At 40.5% G+C, this 23,248-nt stretch overlaps 1 protein-coding gene across 1 annotated transcript; it reads right to left on the reverse strand.

The window, feature by feature from the left end:
• Window positions 1-544: 544 nt before the first annotated feature.
• Window positions 545-16,234, reverse strand: LURAP1 (leucine rich adaptor protein 1). Its single transcript, XM_088153794.1, has 2 exons — window positions 14,128-16,234; window positions 545-4,846 (listed from the first exon to the last, which is right to left on the reverse strand). Exons 1-2 carry the CDS (start codon window positions 14,326-14,328, stop codon window positions 4,133-4,135), a joined length of 915 nt encoding a protein of 304 aa, XP_088009920.1. The 5' UTR covers window positions 14,329-16,234; the 3' UTR covers window positions 545-4,132.
• Window positions 16,235-23,248: the final 7,014 nt, after the last annotated feature.

Genomic DNA, 23,248 nt, shown 5'->3' on the forward strand with positions numbered 1-23,248 from the left:
GCATGGATGTATCTGATCCCTATCCATGTGAAATCACTTAAATGTTCTTCAAGCCTTGTAATGGCCCTTCCAAGAATGGCAGTTCCTACATTTGACAATCAATGGTCAAACCTTCTCATAATAATCGCTAAAACTGGCCAACCAAACCCAGAAAAGTGATGGTATTGTAAATGATGAACTGGAACTTAATACATAGGTGAAAGTTTGTAACAGATGCAAATCTGAAGAAGTATTTCACTCAAAGTTATTCAGTGCAGAGGGCAAGGTCTAAGTTTGAGCATCTGAATCCAATTGGCTAAATCTAACCCTTTACAAATATAACTGACTACAACTGAGTTGGGACAAAAGGAAGGTCACAGAGCCAGCAGGCAATGTAATTACCTATACCAGTGTTTCTCACCTTTGGCAGCTTTCAGAGGTGTGGACTTCAACTCCCAGAATTCCCCAGCCAGCAAGGCTGGCTATGGAATTCTGGGAGTTGAAGTCCATACCTCTGAAAGCCGCCAAGGTTGAAAAACACTGGCCTATACCAAGTAACAAATCAGGGAAGTAACTCGTTGGTCAAACAACTCCTTTTTACAATCACCAAAGCAGATTGGGAAAACAATAGTTTCAACTGATATTTCAAAATGCACAAGAGTTAAAGATCAGCCTTTATTAATAAATATTTTGTATCTCACAAGGCAGGAACATTTGCAATGAAAATTGAACCTCATGAAAATTCAGCACAGCATGTTTATATTTTATGGCATGCTGAACTTCGCACCAAAAAGAAAAAGAAATCCCATATAATTCCACTAGTGTTTTCAGGCTTCCAGTGATCATGTATGTATAAAATAGCAGACCTTAAGATTGGAAATTTTTGTCTGATATTATTTTCATTATCCCCAAGAACAACTTGTTTCTCTCTCTCTCTTTCTCTGTGTTAATATGTGGTTTTAAAAGGATCAAGAGACCATTTCCGTAATAACAAAGGAAAAGATGCAGACTTTTAGGTCCCCTAGAAAGAGCTACATCAATTACAAACTTCATTTCTCCCTGCCCAGTTGAAATGGAGAAATGTTCCTCAGGTAAAATAGTGAAATATCCAGTATTTAATTTTGTTGATTTTTTTTTATAAAAAAGGAAAAAGGATCAGCATTGTTATGCTTCCAAAACACAAAATATATGCACTATTTCCAGAAAACTACATGCTATGATTCGAGGCCGTTCAGCAGAGTTAATGTTCTGTTCACATACAACATGGTCATAAACTACGCCTTCAGTTCTTTCTTCTGAATATATTTCCTTGCAAATATGGATTCTTTCCTTTTATTTGTCTTTCCCTCCATCATGTCTATGGCTCTCTTGCTTAAATCACTGAGGGTTTTTTTTTCTCCTGCTCTGGAGATATTTGTACTGCATTTAGTGATATGGATGGGCATGATAATCCACACAATAGACTTTGAGCCCAAACAGTTCTGGAATTCTGTTTGATGTTGCATAGTCCAGATCTTGCAGAAAGTGAGCATGTAAAATAGATCTGAAGTGATTTTCAAAATGTATCCTACATGTGCATTGATCAGATCAAAATGACTGCCTATCTGGTTGCTTTGAAAGCAAACATTATGAATGTTCTATATTCAAGGCATCTGCCACATTACCATCCACCACATAAAGTCCACCTCTTTAATATGCCTATTTCAGTTTAATAATAATGGAAAGTTGGCCAAATGCATAGTGAAGAGCCAGCTTCCAGTATGAATTTTATTTATAAGCATGATTCTAGGGCCCATAAAGATGCCACAGGCATCCTTAGAAAATAAAAATGATTAAAAGTGTACCCATCTATCCTGAAAAAGGCCAAAAGCTGTAGGACAGCATCTGGGGAAGGGAGACCACCTCATCAGTTTGCTTTCTATTTAAATAGATGTTTTGTAACTGGCCGCATCTCCCATGGCAGACATTTTTGCAGTGCTCATGACACACTCTCAAATTTCTAACAAGGTTGCTTAGCTGAGGATCTTTTGGACATCAAGCCATTGCCAAGGAGAACAGTTCAGAAAAGAAATGTACAGAAAAGGCAGTTTATAGAGTCAGATTAGGTGGGATGTCAATTGCACATTCACAAAGAATGTGTCTAGCTTGAAAAAAGGTTGAATAGTTTTTAAACAACTTAAATACTGTAATAGCTTGGGGTGGAGTTGACTGGGAAGTATTTAAAACCACAGCATGTTGCTCCACATTACAGTTCTAGTGAACAGTGCCTCCTTTCTTGCTCTTCCCTCTCCTAAACACGTTAATTGCAACTTTAATTGTGATCATTGTGTATAGCATGGCCCTTAGTCACTTAGTGTGTCATACAAAATCTCAGTGCCTTCTTAATAGCCAAATTAAAAGAAAGTGGAGGAAATGGTTCTTGAGCCACAATATTTTTGTATTGTTGGGTTTAGAGTTTTGGGTATGTCTTTTCCTCATTTACTTTTTTCTGATCTGTGATAAATCGATAGACTATTTGCAACATAATATATCGCTAAGAATTTTTCAGTGCTCTTTTGGACTGAGACTTAAATCTAAATAAAGAATTGGAAATAAAGAATTTGATTCCCTTTCCCCCACCCTACCCCCCACACATGGATACACAGGGAAAGAGAGAGGAAACATACCTTGAATAATCTTGTTAATCCATTCATCACACAGCAGCAGTACTATCTCCTCAATCCATCAAGATGAGAATTACTTTGAAATCCTAACAAAAATTGCTTCCAGATGAGGATGTTATTATGAAATCACAATAAATTCAGTGACAGTAAGGAAGGGGAATCTATGTGTAAACCTTCCATGTCTGACTTTTCTGAGAAACACAACAAAATAACACAGGCTTCAGAGGAGGAAATGTTACTGGGCTCTTCTATTACCTTTTTAAAGAGGTATGATTTCAATCTGGGGAGAGATTTATTGGGCAAAGTGAGTTTATCATAGCTCAATTTATTATACATACATACATACATACATACATACATACATAAAGCCAGTGTTGAGCTGCCATTTATAAATATGACACTGAAACCCAAAATTTGAATGCACCTTCAATTGTTTTGGCCTGGGTCCCATGGATGTTGGTTGGCCAATATTATAGTTACCAGGAAACAGCCAGCCAGGGTACTTTTGTAGCATAATGCAAGGTCACCAGTGATTCTTCTTTTCCATCCCCAGTTCCAACTCAAGAGGCAAGGGCTTATCCGAGCATGTTTAAGGCACCTATGTTGCCTCCAATGTATACCACAAAGCAGAAAAGTCCCAGTTATCTTCCAAGCCTGACATAAGATGTGTGAGAGGTTATCCCCATATATTTGCTGCACTTTTGTGTCACCTGCAGTCCCTTAAAGGTACAGCACAATATGCTTAAGCCTCAGCCCTTTGCCAAGTGTTTTCAAAACTCATTAGGCCAATAGACTCCCTCACTACTTTGCTCAGTTTCAGGCTCAGGTGGAAGGTTGGTTCTCATAGTCACCAGAATGAAGGAGATAGTCATGCTGGTGAGTGTAGTGAATGAACACTACACTCTTTGTAGAATTTTACATTTCTTTCTTACACCTAGAACATAACTCAAATATCAAGCAAATGGAGAAGCACTATTTCCTATGACAGAATAATAATGGAATTGATTAAAAGGGTTGTCATGTCCTGCTCTTTGTCCACCTTTGCAAGATTTGTCTCTGGTTTCATTCATAAAAAATCAGTTATCCCTAGGGCAGTACTGGTTACCTGCAACAGGACTGAGTGCTACTAAAGTGAACAGCTTTGCCAAAACCTGAAAGTCCAGCTTATGAGCCTACCCCCCCACCTTTGCTCACACAGAGACTGGAACTGTGGCACAAAAGTGCAGCATTGGTGGGCCAAAGGCTTTCAAATAAAAGAGTATTTTTATGTGGCCTCATTCTTGGAAAAGGGTTAAGATTTTAGAAGGATAATGCAATCTGGCTAATATACCTATATTCTGTCCACCAGCTAATGCATCTGTACAGTCCTGGTCAAACAAAAAGAGCCATTTAGACAGAGAGAGTACAGCTTGCAGCCCAAAAGGTGCAAAAATACTAGTGCATGAAGCCTGGAGCCCCTCAATTTTAATCCAGGCAGCCAGTCATGGATGCTACAAGAATGTCACATCTTCTTGAGACTGAACCCACTGCCAATGACCATCATATTCCAGGCGCTTCCTGTTATTGAGCTTGCAATTCTCAGAATCAGTTTTGCTGTTCCTGGAGGCCTTTACTGCTAGACTCTCTTTGCTCAGTTGCTCTGCAGCTACAGAGCTAAATTTCTCCTCAAGGCTCTGTTCTAGTACAAGGACTTGTCTACCCAAGATCCCATTAGCCACTGGTGGTGACAGCTGGATAGGTGCACTTTGCTTGTTAAAACTTTGGCTTTTAACTAAACCAGAGGCCCATTCAGTATATGTTTTCCTTTTGTCCTGCTCTTTGTCCACCTTTGCAAGAAAGGCCCTGTCTAGATCTGCCTTCGATCTTTCTAATTCACTTCTGCCCAGAGGTCTACCTAAGGTGGGTGACATTATGGGTTCCACAGAAGAGCTTTGTCCATATTCATCCATATCATCAGCGAGTGTATCCAAATAGCTACCAATAGATATACTATCCAACTTGTCATTAGGGTCCTGAAGACTGTTCCAGCTGCCTCGCCGGGATGTATCTTGACTTTCTACCAAGCTGTACTGACTGCTGGTAAGGCTGCTACAGTGGCTGGTCAGCATCCCTTTTTCTTCAAGAAACCACTTGACTGCTTCTATTCCATCATTCACAGCTACCAGTTGATGGAGGATCTTGATATCTATTGCTCTTAGGTAGGCCTATGGGTGAAAGAAGAAAGAATAATCTGTTAACAGGATCATAAGCTGGATGGAAGATCTTCCAAGGTGCACTGGAATTATTGTATACCTATATAACAGTCAAAGGCCCAATATTTTTGAATGCAAAGCACACCAATTGCAGAAATATAACTGCGGAACAATTTTTCACATTTAAGTGGCCTCAGGATGTCTTCATATGCCAAACAATATACCCATTATTTTCTAAGGCAACATGTTCATGATCCTTCTCCAGTTCACATGGATGCTCCCAGTCGGTGAGCAAAATGGAATGGAAAGGATTATCAACTGTGTATCAATGAGAGAAAGAGGAAGAATGTGTTGATAGTTTTGGCCATTGCTGGCACATGCCTCCCAATGTTCCCAAGGATTGAAAAGGTTTCCCATCCCTGATGTAAGTGATGTACATTTCCACAAAATATTGAAAAAGGGCAGAAAGAATAAGCAGTTAGATACTGGCTGTCATGTATGTAAATGGGAAACTATATAGTTAGTCATAGTCCCCTCTTGAAGAGAACTAGAATTTATTCACCTCATTCTCTGAAATAAAAGCCCGAAAAATGTACCATTATATAATCCTATAACTACTAAATTATATACAAATATTTTAAACTAGCATCTGTAAAAACTACAACATGGGTGGTCAGTTCATGGCCTGTGAAAATACATTATCTTCAGAAACAAAAATATGCTCACTGATGATACAGAAAACTCCATCCTCATGATAAATTGTCCAGTGGGGACATGACTGCTGGTTTTCCACTATGAGCCAGTAATTGGCACTAAAATAATGTAGATTCTACGCTATTGTGAATGGTCTTATATAGTTTATAATGTAATATATTTGGATCATTTTACTTCTGTGGTGCAATCTGCTGGGAAATTTGGAATGTAAACTCCAATTTCCCAATCAGGTGCCACCAGATGTGCTATATTTTAACTGCCATGATCCCCAGTTAAAATCCAAAGTAGTTTGGAGAAGGCTACCATGTGTGGTAAAATAGAAGGAATTCCACCCTTCTATCCACTGTAGTACAGTCAAAAAGTGTGCACTAGGGTGGAATTATGGAAGCTTTAGCTCCAACGCTTGTACAGGCACCAAGCTGGGGAAGGCTGAAAGAATCAATGAATCAACAAGGAGAAGGCATTTCCATTCATTAAAAGTGTCATATTTAAATATTTTTAATTATTGGGTTTGCCATTAAGTCTTTTTGCAGTTTTACCTCCATAGGCAAATTCATTAACACAAACTACCCATATAAGGCCCTCGGTTGCCCAAACCATATGAAAGGAACCATCTGTCTATACCTGTTTATCTTTCAGAATCTGGCATTTTCCCCAATTACTACAAGCTTTTGTGCTGAGTAGTGGCATGGTAAAGATTTAAAGTTTTTATGTACTGAGTAGCAATGGCAAACAGCTCCTAACAAAGAGAATAATCCAACGTTATTTGATTTTGAAACAGCTGCTTGGCTATATGAATCAAATCAGAGCTGCCAAAGCGTTCAGTCTATTTACTCTTGTATGTTTCCCTGCAAGAATAGGAGATGCAGTCGCAAAGGGCAGAAGAGAGGCAAAGTTCTTGAAAAGCTAGCACAAAACTTGTTTAGAGAAGCTTGATTTATTAGACTTGATTAAAAGAAAACAGTATTGGTAAATGATTCCAGCTGGACTAGATAATGTTGAACTAGCTGAGGAGCAATGTGAGCACCATGGACAGAGGGGAACAGTTCCAAAAATACATGCTTAACAATTAACCAAAAGGAATGTCTTGCCTACAGATTAAGAAGATCAACCCATGGAAAGTGGGAACACTAAAAGCCATAAATTTAGGGTGGCTTTATAGATTATTCCAGTAAAGCATGATACAGAGGAACCTTCACTATAGTCTTTTTATAGAATTCTTGACCTAAACACAATTTATCACATGCAAAATATGTAGGTTTACAATCCTGTCATACCAGTGTCATAGAAGGGAAGGGAAGGGAAGGGAAGGGAAGGGAAGGGAAGGGAAGGGAAGGGAAGGGAAGGGAAGGGAAGGGAAGGGAAGGGAAGGGAAGGGAAGGGAAGGGAAGGGAAGAATCAGATTTTATCCATGATCTTCATCACATTTTACTGGTGCTGATGGTCCTGATACTTAGATGAGTACTTAAAGGAATGGAAGAAAATTACATTTGTTTTGCCTTTGATAATTCTCTACAGTCGGCTTTGAATTGAATGTTTCAGAGTGGCAGATAAGTATTTACAAACAACAATCTTTACATTTCAATTGTGCAACTTGATCTTAAAAAGTGGAAATCTGAATGAACAGATGGGGGAATTGTGTCTACGGAAATATTTGTCCAGGAACCATTTCAAAAAATCAGGAAGAGACTGGAGAACAAATAGGACATGAATCCAGTTGCACAAGGCTATAGCCCTATTTCTGAATAAAAGCAAACACCTGGTGTTTGTTTAAGAGCTGTGAATAACATATTGCAGCAATTCCCAAAGAGTGGAATGAATTGTTTCATCTGAAACTGGATGGGTAACTTTGAGGGAAGGGAACAGGAAAACCTATGAATTCCACTTTCATTGTTATTTGTAACTTTGAAAACAATATTTTTATTGTTAAAAAAATCAAAGAAAATACAGTGTCAACAGTACCTATATTTGTTGGTCATGTTAATATGCCTATCTAAACCTTATAAACTGTTCGGCCTCTTATGACTTAGCAATACATTTTAATGGTACATCATCTATAGCAGATTCCCAGTCAAAAATAAATCCAATATATCTGACTGTTGGCCTTATTACCTGAGATTGCTGTGAATTATAGTGCAACATCTGGAAGGGCACAGTATAAAGATGACTCATTAAGAGTTAGGTGTGGTTGATTAACCATGCTCATAAATCCACCTCAAATTAATGAGGAAAGCAAATTCCTCTGAAAACACTCCCACTTTGGAAATGAGATTAACTGTATAGAATGCTCCAAGAATGAATCACAGGATTCATTTAACTGGGCAGCTGCTGACTTTTTAAAAGTTCCTTTTTATAGGGTTCAATTTGTTTTCAAAACAAAAAGGCTTTACTTTAAAATATGTATTATTTCAATCTTAAATATCAAGAATTTATGGAAGGGCACTTGTAGGACAAGGGACATATTAAGCAGCCTTATGAAGAATATGCAGTGAACGATCTCCTCATCCACAGTCTACACATCCTAGAGGAAGAAGATTTGCTACATTAATGAGAACCTTCCCAAAATGAGATGCAGATAGTGACTTAAAATGGGTCTTTTCAGTAACAGAGCGAGTTTGGCATAACAGTTAAGGTGCTGGCCTAGAAAACAGGAAAATATAAGTTTTAGTCCTCCCTTAGGCATGAAAGCCGGCTGGGTGACTTTGGACTAGTCACTGTCTCTCACCCCAACTCACCTCACAGGTTTGTTGTTGTGGGGAAAATAGAAGGCACAGCATTATGTACACTGCTTTGAGTTGCACAAAATAAAGGTGGAATAGACATCTATTAATAAATAAATGTTAAAATAAATAAATAGACCCCTGATCCTGGGAGGCCCTCTCCAATGAAAGATGCCTGATGCTGACTTTATTGTCTGTTCAGACCCAGGCAAAATGAATTTTATTTTCCTGGGCCTTTGCAATTTGTTATTTATAAATGCCTCTACTGCATAGGCATTTTAAGTCTTCTGGATGATGCTTTTATTATATATTTACATGCATTTAATTAATGTGTTTCTTTCATTGTGAATTATTACTCTGAGATTTTTTTTAACCTTGTGATTATTATTATCTATCACAACACATCTGGAAAAACTTGGTTTTAAAGGATGGCATATGAATGTTAAAACTCAATTACAAATCTTTCAGGACCTTGAGGCAACAAGCATAACACTTTTCCTCCAATTTTCTCCAAAACAGGAGAAAGGTAGGGTAGAAAAAGCAGCAGTGACTAGCCCAAAGTCATCCCATGAGCTGGGAGTAGATTTCAACCTGGATATCCCTGCCCTTAGTCTAACACAGTGTTTCTCAACCTCAGCAACTTTAAGATGCATGGATTTCAGCTCCCAGATGCTGGCTGGGGAATGCTGGGAGTTGAAGTCCATGCATCTTAAGTTGCTGAGGTTGAGAAATACTGGTCTAACACTTTAACCAACACTCTGTGTTGGGGCTAATATTGTAACTACAGATAGAGTGCATAGTGATTGGTACATCTGTTCCCTAGCATTACATGATGCTCTTAAAATCCCTCAGGACCTTCCTGCTGAGGCTCTCAACTGTTTTCATTACAATTTAATTACTTTTTCAGAATACAGGAAGTAATCTCTACATTGATGGGCATGTTGTGCACACTGTAGTCTTACTTTCGAACTAAAGAGATGCTGCAGAACTTCAATAACATAGTGACTGTCTGGCATTTATGTGCCAAGGCCTCCCAGGCATCAAAATAATATCCATACCAAATTACAGTGCTCTCCAATGAAAAGAGGGATGCTAAAGAAAGCTTGACAGAATGCAGTTAATAAAATGGGCGATGGATCTTTGCATTATGTCTTGCCCACATTTGACCCAGAAAATTCAAAACACAGATCCTACAAAGAATGCCCCCCTGCCTCCCCGCCACCGCAATGCTCGTGAAAATGATGCTATGATTTTATTTTCTTCCAGTCCAGGCTTGCTTCAGTTAGAAGTAATACAAATAGTTCTTTTAGTCCCTCAGAATTATAATCCTAGTACTTTACTCTGTGTTTATTTAGTCTTATCACATAACCTTCCACTTAAAGCATGTAAACCAGTGGGCAGCTAACAAACAAAACAGCAAACAAGTGAATTAAAATCACCTTGATAATAAACAATTCAGAATAGGAGCAGAAAATTACAGAACACAACCAAAAGAAAATGCCATTTAAAAGCATTTTCAGTCCAGATCAGATGTATTCCCACCAAAAATAAAGACTTATTTCACAAATTTTTAGAAAGCTTTTAGAAGGGGATTTTGGGATCTAGATGCCGCCAGCAGAAAGAAAGGGCTCCTCCCCTGTATTCCACTGAATGTATCTTCTAAGGGTTTTAACTCCTGTGGAACAAGTAAAAAGATCAAATCTCCTCTGAGTCAAGCTCATCCATGCAATTGTCTTGAAAACAATATGGAAATGGTGTCCAATGTTTCCTTCAAGGGTGTTTTTCATCTTCCCAGACTAGCCTGCAGCCCTGATATTACCCAGTCAAATAATAACTGGACCTCCAAGTCCAGACCAGATTAGCAGGAACTACTACTTACTGAGGCCTGGAGCAAGTGTCCCAAACAAGATAAGTAGGACTTAGAAACACATTACACATACTCCTCTGTATCGGTTGGGGCAATGTGACATCCAGCAACATGAACTAAGTGCAAATACCCTCACCTCATGCTAGATTTTCACATTTTATCTGTTGGCCATGCTGGCTGGCATTTAGGGAGTTTGTACGCCAGCACACCTGGGGCACAAGCTTTGGTGAAAGCATGCTTGGCCAACTCACACTGGCTGAGGTAGGAGGTAGGCGTAGCCTTTTCTCCTTGATAAGAAGGCTTCCTTTGAAACCAGTTGGGGAGAATTAACTGCATCAGTCTCTGTAGGAAAGAATCTAAACCAGGAAAATAAAAATGATGGATTTAGTAAATCCAATGCTACTTCTGCTTGAATCATTTTGAGGACAACCTCTAGTAGGAAAACTACCCTTCCCAGATTTTTACCTGGATGTAATTCTCAGAAGAAAACTAAAGCTCCTAGATGGACATGGAGCTTTGTCCCAGACCAAGGAATTAGAGTCAGCTGAGTTAGGCTTGCTCTGCTGGCAATTCTATGGCACGTAGTTCTGTTTTGCACATACATGCAAAACTACACTGAAAACAGTCTGATTCACCATGTGGAAACCAATCTCCTAAATCAGCCATTTGTGGCATTGCAGCATGTAACTTAATATATCCCAACTGTGGAATGTTTTCCTTCCACATTTCTCAGCATCATTGTAAATGAAGACGTCCATGATGGAAACAAAGCATATGATGGATGAAAATACATTCAGTTTGAAAAATCAAAACAAGACAGTCTTCCTAAGAAACCTAATGAGTATTCATTCTCATGCTGGGGACCAGATGTGTCCCTCAGGCAAACTGCCAGCCAGTGCATGGAGAAGGAAGGACTGTTCCTTTGCAGGCTATTTTCTGCCTGGAGAAGCAATCTCAGGACAAAACAATTTTCTTCATTCTCTATTTTATGTTGAGATGGGAAAGTAATACTTAAATGCCAAGTTTCATATAAAATATCATTTTAAAAGTGGGGATTAGATTGGTGTTGAGGCCCCATTGTTTATTACAAAGCTGATTGTCATGTTTGGCTCCCAAATTAAAAAATGAAAGACCAGAAGTAACCTGAAGACTATTCAATCTGAAATTTTACATGACAATATTTTCCATTTTTATGGGTATCTCAATAGATTAACAACACAATCCAGTATATATTGACTCAGAAATAAAACCATGGGACTTACTCCCATATAAATGGGTTGCAGTGTAAATCACACCTGGATGACACACTGCAGAGTGTCCATCTAATTTAACCTGCAGGACACTCCTCTTAGGTTGCCTACAACTGGGAGTAAGCTCCTTTAGAAATAATAAGCTTTCCTTCTGAGCTGATAGGGAAAAATTGAATGGTGAGTTTGGAAATATGGCATTTATATGGTGCATTTCAAGTGGTCAGCCCCTTCACAATGTTTAAATGATCACTGCAGTTCTGTCATTATTATCCCCATTTGTAGATGAGGCTGAAAGACTGCAGCTAGCCTGAGGCCACCTTGAGAAAATACAGCTTTGATGAGAGATAAGCTTTGAGGTTCTTGAGTAATTTTCACCTTCTCAACAAGACACCCTAGTGACCTGTAGATTGAATAGAGCAATCCTAGGCATTTTTTTTTTTTAAGTTTCCTTTGAGTCAAGTTCAACTTTTGGTGACTTCTTGGACACATATATACAGTGTTATGGGTAACAACACAGAAGCGGTTTGCTCTAATGTTTTCCAACTTTTCAGTCTAGCCTACTGCTCTAGTATTTTATGCATACCTTCTTCAGAATAAATTCTACTCTGTTATCCCTTCCTAACTTCAACCTCAAAGAAAAGAGAAGTGGAGAAGCAATCTTACTTTATTAGTATTTTGCAAATTGTTCAAATCTGAGTTATGTAGAAGAACATTAGAGTTGTGACTCTTGCCATCTATTTATTGGATTTTATTGGTTTGATTATTTTTATTTTAATTGATGGATTTGGAACTTGCCCGACTCCCAGACAAGTCTGGGTGGCTTACATGTTAATAGTAGGAGCAATGAAATGAAAAGAAAAAAGAAATGTACGGCTGTTTTGTAGTTGTTGGTTTTTTAAAGTTATTCTATTATAGATGTATTTTTTAAGCTTTATTTTCGTTATTAATATTATACTGTGTATATTTTTATGTATTAGATGACCTTGTAAGTCTCTGAGAGTCATTTGACTGTGGCTGGTAATAAAACAAATAAATTAATAAATGTATACATTCTCCTGTTTGAATCTCCCTTGCCCTAAGGGTCAATTATAACAAATCTGTCATGATGTAACCAGCATGATTCAAAGCAATCATAATAATAACTTGAGCTGCCACCCTGCTTAGCTGATCCCCAAAACAGTTAAGCAGGTTTGGACTTGATTAGTACTTGGATGAGAGACAATCAGGGCAATAGACTAGTCTGGGAAGTTTTAAAAAATCTCAAAGAGAATAACAAACTATTTCCATATTCAGAGTTGTTTTACAATTGGAGTAACATATAAGCCTCAATAAGTAAGTAAATAAATAAATCTTGCTCCCAAAGAACAAGAGATGGACGCAGCCATGAAGTTACTTAGAGTTGAGCTTGACTTAACCTTACCTAGCAACTACTTAGTTTAGTTCCAGCTGCCAAATAAATTAAAGCTGGGCACATTGAAATTATTTTATGATTATTTCAAGCACACTGAATATTTCTTAGATATTTCCATGCTTTTGTCTGAATTGGGCCAATCAAATATGCCAAGTATGTAATACTGACTGAATGTGTGTGTGTGTGTGTCCATTAACCTGAATAGGAGATTTGGTCCCATTTTATCTTACTGATTACTTCAATGGAAGCACTTTGCAGAATCCCATTGAAAAGCACCCTCCAACTCCATCACTATGGAGTATTTCAGAGATACCCCTTCTTACCTGTGAAAATAGACTTGGAGAAATGTCTCCAGGATCTGAAATTGGGTTCCATATACTTCAACCTCACATTTGAAGGGGGCAGGGCTGGGGAATGGTGGCCTCATGATCAGATGTATAATGGATTAAGCAAGGGGAAATGGATTAAGACCTAGAGAGCAGAGAACTTTTGAAGCTATAATAATATAAGTAATAAATAACATATAGCAAGCCTCCGACACTGAAGCATTCTCCCTCTGCAGCAGAGAGTGGAAGTGCCATTAGGATCCTGTCACATCCAAGATCAGACAATAACTTTGCATCCTGGAAAGGAAGCTGAGCTGGAACAGAGGGGACAACATGGGGGCAGAGTTGCCCACCATGGGATCAGGATGGAGAGGCACTGCTTGGGACCAAGAACTGAGAAATAGGGGCTTATCCAGTAAGTCAATAGTCTACAGAAAAGAGGGCAAACAGGGCTGAACAGTTTGTTCTTGGGTCCTGCAAGTAAGACAGGAGGACAGGGCTAAATCTGATGCTCCATGGTGTGTGTGTGTGTGTGCTAATAATCAGGTTCAGCATTCACTAAGCAGCAGGATCATCAGGGGAAGGTGTTGTAGGAAAATCCTGAATTCACTCAACAACAAAAATCTGCCACCCAGCCAGTAGGGCTTGGTTTGCTCCATCTAAAGAAAAAAACAGGATATTTAGAGAGGGGAGAGAGAATGGGGAGATTTGGAAAGGAAACTAAATGTACCTAGTTGCACTAGTAGAAGGCAGATCCACCCATTCATAGAGAGGTATTCTTTACCCAAATCAGCTGTTTGGAAGGTCACAGGGCAACTTAAGCAGAGGCAGTTGGGAGTGGAAAGGAAAGGGGAATGAATGAGGAGGGAGTTTAGCCGAACAGGGTATTTGCCTTTTCTCTTTCCAGAAGCGGCGGGGGGGGGCGCGCAAAGGGGGCATCCTATCTCCTAGAAGGGCGCACAGGGCGGCGGGGGGGGGGGAGAAGAGAGGGGTTCCGTGACTCACCAGTTCCAGCTTCAGTGCCTTGATCTTCTCCCCCAGCCCGTGGCGCGGCCCCCGGTTCGGGCTGCTCCGAAGCAGGTGAGCAGTGGGGTCCCCCCGCAGCCATCGAACCAGCCCGTCCGGAGGTTTCTGCCCGATTTTCATCTCCAGATCCTTCAGGTCTGGGGGCAGGGGGAGCTCTGCGCCGCTCCCCGGAACCTCCATCCCGGGGAAAGGGGCGGTAAAGCGAGAGGCTGATGTGCCCGGGCAGCGGGAAGTGGGAGCTCCTTTCCCCAACCCTCAAGCTGCGCTTTTGAGGCTGAAGACTCGGCCTGGCAGAGAGTCCCTCCCAGCAGCTCTGGGCGTGAGGGCGGGAGTTCCGCAGGCAGCACCCTTAAAAATCGGAACCCCGCCAAGGGCCTCGGCGAATCTGTCGGCCCCGAAGTCTCCCCGCTTGCTCATCACAAGCGGGGCTTCTCTCCCTCGAGCGGTGCTGTGCCGGGCGTAACACGGACCTCTCCTTCCTCCCCGTCGCCGTCCTTGGATTCCCCTTCCTTCCAGGACTGCTGGAAGCGGCCGGCATTCAGCCCGGGTTGAGTTGGCCGCGTCACCCGAGGAAGCAGCGCCAATGCTGGCAAAAGTTCCAGGTGGCGGCGCGAGGTCGCCAGGAGAGGCTGCCCCGTCCCGGGACTGCAGGACCAAACGACAGACTCCGCCTGCCTCTTCTTCCCAGGCAGGGGCTGCCCGTGGAGAGCCCCGGCCCCTACCCGGCGCGGCTCCTGTTTCTGCTCCAGCCTCCCCTACCTGCCCGGGATAGGAAACACAATGCGGAGAAACGAGCCGCCGAGAGGCGAGCTCAGCTACCGTAATGCCCCTCGGAGAAGCACACTCCTCCTTACCTTATTTCCTGAGTGGCGGGCAGGAGGAATAAACAAACCCTCGCAAATGGAAGCCAGCCTCGCAGATTTTGAAGGATGGCTTTGAACAGTTTAGATAATTATGTTTTAGTTAAATTTACAGGCTTCTCCTTGCCACTTCTCTTTCCTTCCTGACCGGTGCTGCCTTTTCTTTTATTATTAGATTTCATTCCTGCCTTTATTTTCAAGACAGAACTTACGGTAGAAGTTTTAGAGGGACTACCTTAGAAGGGGAGAAGCTGGACATGTGTCCTTGGTGCTAAGCTGAAAAGCCAAACTAAGTTTCTTTGAGTCTGCTCTCTGCAGTGAGCTCTGGTCAGAGGAAAAAAAAGACAGACTCCCACCACCATCACCAGCCAGAAATCTACATATTGTTGAGGTATTAACAATAAATATGGATTGTGTATAGCCATTATAAAAACAGATCTTTGAAAAGAGGCACATATAAAGGTTTCCAATAAGTATTGACATCTTATTTCTTTAAAATATTTATGCCATTTTTTAGTGTCCAAAGCATTTTTATATAAAATAATGAGCATCATAATTAATAAAAGCTAGTGACTTCTCATGATATTAAAATACTACCTACAGTATATCAGAGGGCATGTACATGTACACTGTTACCAGCAGCCAAGACAGAAGTGCATCGTTGTTCAGACTCATGTGCAACAAATATGTGAAATATTTTGTTTATAAAATGTTCTAAAAATAACCACATGTATAAAATAGCTTAGATACTGCTTTCATTTACAAAATAGATAAACTGCATTATGTATAACACTGCTTACCCCAAAAAGGACTATGATTGAGATTGGACTTCTATTCCACCCTCCTACACCCCAGTCATCCTTTTAGCCCAGCCTGTCTCCTACCATGGTTGGGGATTGGGATCTGAAGGAAGCTGTTTATGTGCCAGTTTGAATTCATGGATGAAGAGTGAGATATAAATCTAACATATAAATAATTTGACCAGGCATAAGGAAGCTTCCTGATGACTCTAGAATGAATAAGGCATTTAGTGTGATGGAATGGAATTATGAAGGCCAGGCTCAGGAAGAAAAACATTTTCTTTCATCTCCTGAGGAGCATGGGAAATATAAGAGGATGAGACTGGCACCTCCCTGAGGAATTCACAATGTTGTGGCTGGCATTACTTGGGAGCTGGGGTTTCAGTCTGGGAAGATTCTTGCTAGAGGTTGTAGCTAATAAACATTGCTGGACTGAGTTTACATGGTCTCTTGGAGTTCCTTGGGCTAGGCCTGACATTTAGTTACAGCAATGGAAAGTCTCTGCATTAATCCTGGAGTTTTTAAGTCAACTTGAACACGTAAGTGCATTCTTTTTTTAAAATCAAGTTTACTTTATAATCTAGGCCAGGGGTTCTCAAACTACGGCCCGTGGGCTGAATACGGCCCGCCAGGGTCATTTATCTGGCCCGCCCGCCTGATTGGCTGCCGCTGCTGTCTGTCAGAAGTGGAAGTGTCAGGGCTGTGCCTTGGAGCTGCAGGCGATGCACGAGGAGGGAGATCGCAGAGCCGGACTATTCTATATGACAGGTATGCCGGGTCCGGCGGCTCTCCTCTCTCCTCATACTCCGCAGGAGGAACCCTCATGTTTTTTTCAAACTATAGTCTGGCCCCCCAACATTCTGAGGGACCGTGAACTGGCCCCGTTTAAAAAGTTTGAGGACCCCTGATCTAGGCTGATGGAGCCTATTATACCTGTCAGTTAGTTTTATTATACCTTACACAAGCATTTTATATACAGGTAGATGCCACTTAATGACTTGCCTTGTTTAGCTACTGTTCGAAGTTATGATGGTGCAGAAAAAGCAATTTTACGACCAGTCCTCACATTTATGATCATCACAGCATCCCCACGGCCATGTGATCAACATTCGAGCACTTCATAACTGGCTGGCATTTATGACCATCGCAGCATCCTGCAGTCATGTGACCGCCATTCACGCGCTTCACAACTGGCTTCTGACAAGCAGAGTCAATGGAGAAGCCTGCAGTAAAATTGCAAGTCGATTTTAATGACTCATGGTGTCTTGCTTAACAAGCAGAAGTGAGGTTGTAAGCTTGTCACGGATATGTGATGCTTCGCTTAGTGATGGTGTCACCAAGCAACAAAGCTTACAGTCCTAATTGTGGTCACTAAGTGAGGACTACCTGTATGTTCATACTAATTGAGGACTCATAGCCTTTATTATTATGTTATTATATCCACTGTCTGGAAGAGCTCCTATGTTTGAACTATAGCAGGCTGAAGTTAAATGGATACAGCTCCTTTCATTGTTGGATTTATATGCTAAGCAAAGTTGTGCTTATTGATACTGAGCATATCATTCATATCTTTACAATTCAAGAGTCTAGCTAAAAATAAAAGTAAAATTACACCACAGGTGATGAAATGGGCCCATGACTCAAAATGCTTCTTTGTTGAACATGTTTCTTTGAATATCACTAGACTACCATTTTTCTTTTTGTAAATGTGAGATAATTATACTCCAGGCATTTTTATGGTTTATGGTCCAATGTACTGTGTGAAGCCAGTCAATTGAGGATTACTCAATACATCATGGTTAAACAAACCAGAGCTAATTTATTAACCCAGTCAAGGAGGTCTTCTTGTTCTGAGTCCTCAGACTCAAATTATTCTTCCTCTAAATACCTATAGCCATAGTGACCATCCTCCCTGTCTCCTGCCCTATATTCCCATAATGTTGCAGAAGGCATTTCAACCATGCCAGAACTCATTACTATGTAGTACAATTTTATCTTCCAAATAGCTCCAGTCCAGGAATATGGGATTCATCCATTATCCCTGAAGAATTTCAATTCCAGATCACTGCTGCAGCAATAGTTCTACTTCCTAGCGTTCCAAATCTTGCTTCACCAGGAGCTCTCCACAGTCCTGATCCTTAGCTTCTGATCTATACCTCTGCGCACTTCCTAATTCCACCCCCCCCCCCGAATGTGGTACCTTCCTGACATATGCAGATTTACAGGTCAGCATGTTGGCTTGGAAGGCTGGCAGTTACAGTTCCAACATCTGTGAAAGGCACATATGTGGAGGAAGTAGCAATAAATACACCTCCGAGTGCAGGAATAAAGCAAGAAAATGCATTTATTTGCACCAGGAGAAAGAAATTGAACTTTTAAGGGTTCTTCACAATGGCTAATATTTTGGAACAGGTGCATAGCAAGTGGAACTACAGTTTACAAGAATACATATGACAATATGTATTTATTTCTTCTTAGAAATAGATTTCTTTTTGCTGAACTGAGAAATAGATTTCTCAGTAGCTGTTTTCCCACAACACACTGAAGTAAATTGGCCTACCACTTCTCAGACTACCTTACTGTGCACTCCTAGATGGTGTGGTTAATTTGAGAGGATGCAGAAAAATGGGGTTCAATGATTAAACCACTGGCAAGTTAACCACGGGGAAAGGTACCACTGAGAAAATTGGTGAACAAGCCAATTCTGAATCAACTGAAGGAAAATCACATTACAAGGGAAGCAAGGAGATCCATTTCACATTTGGAAATGAAAAAAACTTCCAGCAAACTGTATCAAGGAAACACTCTGCAGCCTGTCACTCAGGGTTCACTACAGGATGTATGCATTTCGCCTTAAGTTCTATTGAATTTACAGACTTTGGGTAAGGTATTTGTTACAGTGCTTCAACCTGGTTCTTTTTATTGATTTTTATATTTTTTGTTTGTTCACCAACCAGAGTTCCAATGGTAGATGGGCGTTATATATTTACTGAATAAATTAAGAAATGGATAAGTTTTATAAAGTTGCATATTTGGAACATATCTGGAACCCCATGAAATTAGATTGGTCCCGACTCTGCCAGCCCTTTTGTAAAGCACTGAAAACCAGGATGTGCTCCAAGGCCTGGGGATCCAGAGGTTAGATGGTCCACTGAGAGGTTTTTGTAAATTGTTTTGTTTGGGTTCATCCTCAGTGACCACTGTAGGTGCTTACCTTTGTTAATATTTTTTAAAATTGTTTTTAATGTGTTGTTAGCTGCCTAGAGTCACATTCACAAGATGGGCAGCCATATAAATCGAATACATAAATATTCAGAAAGTCCTACTGGAGCTTATTCTGGAGAAGGTTATGTATAGCCTTGTACTATAATATTGTAACTGTTCAAATGTGTAACTTTAGAAACATAAGAAGTGGATGTCTACAAGACAGATTAGCTCGAACTGGCCAGATGGCAAGCATATACCTTTGCTCCACAACAGACAGACCATGCTGGCTGGAGCTACTGCAAACTGAAAATCTGCAAAATGAGGAAGACCACCAATTCCCCCACTGACAAGAGCATAATGGTCTGTTTCAGGAGCTAAAAAAGGAGGTTGGTGGAGTCAAAGGGGCACAGGATTATTAGTATTAGGATCCAGTCCCTGACAGGGCTTCTATTCTGAAGATCTGAGGGGAAAAGATTTCTGCCAGTGGCTGTACCCATTTTCATCTGAGAGCAATAAGGGTACAATGAGGGTCAAGAAGCAACGGTGGAAAGGGAAGGTGATATCAACTTTTAATTTTATTTGTACAGGAGCTCAAGGAATATACTAGTGCTTCCTCCTCCTATTCTGCCTACAACAGCAAACCTGTGAGGGACGTTGGGCTGAAGAGAGTGACTGGTCAAGAACCACCCAGTGAATTTCCATGTCTGAGGGCAGATTAGAACCTGGGTCTCCCTACTCCTAGTCCAACACCTTGCCTAGTACAACAGACTGGCTCTCACCACACCAAAGTTACCCTTGGATTGCAAGTTTTGTGGTGTTGCAGGAACGTTCTTTCTTTCACAATATTATGCAACATATCTTTGGAGACACTTTTTGTGTGTGTGCCTTCGAGTCAGTTTTGACTCCTGGTGACTGCCTGGACTAGTTACCCTGCAGTTTTCTTGGTAAGATTTCAGAAATGGTTTGCCATTGCCTGCTTCCTAGGCCAAGGTCACCCAGCTGGCTTTGTGCCTGAAGTAGGACTAGAACTCACGCTTTACCTGGTTTCTAGTCTGGTGCCTTAACCACTACACCAAACTGGCTGTCACTTGGAGATCTGTAAAAAAAAAACCTGTTCACAGAATATGAGCTATTACCTCGTCAAACACTTTGCATAGCCTGAAATGCTCCTATCCTATGGAAATATTAAAGGGACAAGGGCAGGAAACAGATGAACACAGGATGGACAGCCTTCAATCTTTCCAAATGCTTATTTGGAGTAGGACAAATAGCAGTGGAACTGCCTGTGTAATAACATCTTATGTAGTACATACTTACATACACACATCCATCATGAGATTTCTTTTCAGGATAAGCAGTGTTATGCAGAGCACAAAAGGGGAATAATAAATAGATGGCCAAAGACATTAACATATGAAAATAAAATAAAAGGAAATACAGCTAAATCTAGTTTATACTAGCATCATTCATTACAGCTCTCCATACTTTTTATCATTGCAAACCATTCTTGCTTCCATAATATCCAACCACTGCTTCAGACATTACCTTCTGTTCTTAAGACTTCTCACTTTTTTCTGAGGACCTCATCAACTCTGTCCAGACACCACTTTTGACCCCTTCATTCTTCCTTCATATATTTATTTTGCAATTCGCTCTTCATTCATTCTCTCTATTTGACCAAACCTTTGCAACATACTTTTCATACTGATCCTCATTTTTATATTCAGTTCACATTCATTCAGCACCTATTTAATCTTAAACCCATCTCTTCCTTTTTACCACACATACACACTACTTAAGTACCCCATTCCCATCACATTCAACTTTTAAGTTTCTCCTGATATACTCAAACACCAAAGTGGGCAGAAGCATGTTCTTATACACAACCATTTTTTTTACTTTGGGAAACTACTGTTTTCTCACAATATACCATGTACTGCTTGCAATCTTTATGCTGGTTTATGACCATTATAAAGATTTGATTGATTGACTGATTGTTAATCAGTCAATACTTAATATCAGCATTAACATTTCTCTACCCATTTCCCCATTTTAAATAAACATTCTATTTTTCTTCTTCACATAATGCTACTAAAGCACTTAACAAGTGATTTCTTCCCTTGGCTCCTGGTTCACACCCAAAATGGGGAGATGCAGCACTTCCTGGAAACATCTCACATAACTTTCACTGGCCCATAATGACTGAGAATTCTGGAATTTTCAGTCCAACATATCTGGAAAATACCAAACTGAAGAAGGCTGATCTAACATATCCAGACTATAAAAATAAAATGAAGAATGAGTTTATTCATTTACCCAATCTGCCATTCTGGCTCATACTTTTCAAATGGTGTGGTCTTTTCTTTGTTTCTCCCACTTTGTAGTTGATAGTCATGCAAATCTGAATGGCTAGGAATTAGCATAGTAGTGCCTGAACAACAGGGCTTCCCTCATGCCTGGACAATGCATTCAGCCAGAGACTACAAGGAAATGCATGCAGGAACCTGTCAGCCATTTAATTGTCACTCTGCTCCCAGTGAGGTTCCAACTCACCTCTTCACAACAGCAGCAGCAGCAGCAGCAATAACAAAGCAGCACAGAAAACACCACCCAGCGATCAAAGACAGAGGAGATCCAGGCTGCCCTGTTGACTTTCCTACTTGCCTGGAAGAAAGAATTTCAGCAGGACAGCTGCACCTGCATTTTGACCCTCCTTGGCATTTATTCGTCTTAGAAAGGAAGGTGCATCAGATGAAAGATGACAAGCTGCCTCCAATCCTGAAGAGTAATTTAGAGGAGGAAATCTGGAGGACTCCCCAAAGAGGGTAATGAATAATGACTATTATCCTCTTTAGCCCAAACTATTTAAGACACAGATGCAACTGAGAAAGGTTCATAGGTCCACAGTATTGCACATGCTTTGCCCTTAGAATAATCTTACCTTACCTGAGCTGCAAAAACCCAGACCATCACTAGATGAAGTTTTGCAGCCAGATACAATAAGCCTAACTTAGAAAAACCAAGGCTCAAATCCTGGTACTGCTAATCGGCATAGCTCCATTTGTAGGAAGAGAAGGCAGGATTTTCCTTAGCATCCCCAGGTAGTACTGGAGAAGTTCCTGCCTGAAAACCTGTAATCTGTGTGGACAACACTGGACTAAATCAGAGATAGAAAAAGTGTAGCCCTCCAATATTCCTTCAATGGCCAAGAGCTGCCCAGTATCGGGGGGGGGGGGGAAGGAACTTCTTTTTCACACTCCTTTGAATTGTTCTAAAATTTTGGAGAGCTTTTAAGATTCAAAATGGATGCCATAAGCCTGCATTTCACCAATCCTCTGCCACTGCCAAATGGCAGCCAACTGTTTTTGACATGCAGTGCAAAGCCTGGAGCCTCCTTCCAGTTCACAGATGTTGCGCACTAGATGGAACACTAACCCGACTCTCAACAAGGCAGCTTATTATCTGAGGAAGCTTCTCTGGAGACTTGGAGAACTACTTGGATAGACATACTGAGCTAGACTGACCAATGATCCAGGTTGGTATGAGGTTTCTTCTTGTACTCCTCAGATGACTCTGCCTGTAAGAACACTGTAGAAGTTCCAAACACCTACTCTGGATAATAGTCTTGCCACTCTTCAGAGGTGTCTTATATTGTAAGCATAGCCAACAAACAACAAAACAGCCCTTCTGTTAAACAGTGTGAAGATGGAACCAGAAGTTTAGCATTTGGTCTAAGGTCAGACATCCACTGACCTAAGATCATGCTGCACTAAACCAAATGGGACTCGCCTCTAAATAGACATTTACTGTATAGGATTCCATTGCAAGAGCACATCAGATTGAAAAGAAAGCACCAGTTGATCTTAGTAAAATAAATTCACAGAATTCATTTTGACCAGTTTATTAGATCAGAATTTACCTTGAGTAGCCTATTAGATCAGTTAGAAACCTGCATTTTTAGGAATCTTATAGAAACTCAGCTAAAAGCAATAAAATAGCTAGCATTATCTAACAGCTATTCACAACATCTTGAAATGGAATGGTTAATTTGAACACTGAAGTCAACATTGTGAAGACAAAATTAATTCTGTTACAGTGGATTTATTTTACTGATTTATTTGAATTGCTGCATATCCTTCCTGCCCTTTAAAGGTTCCCAGAATGGCTTACAAAGTATGACAATTACAATAAAGCAGATTAAAGCAAAGACATCAACATTAAAAGCAGTATAAA

The sequence above is a fragment of the Python bivittatus genome, unplaced genomic scaffold, assembly GCF_059951505.1.
Source record: "Python bivittatus isolate LINGU-HERP-01145 unplaced genomic scaffold, Pbiv_v1 ctg000700_np1212, whole genome shotgun sequence".
NCBI lineage: Eukaryota > Metazoa > Chordata > Lepidosauria > Squamata > Pythonidae > Python > Python bivittatus.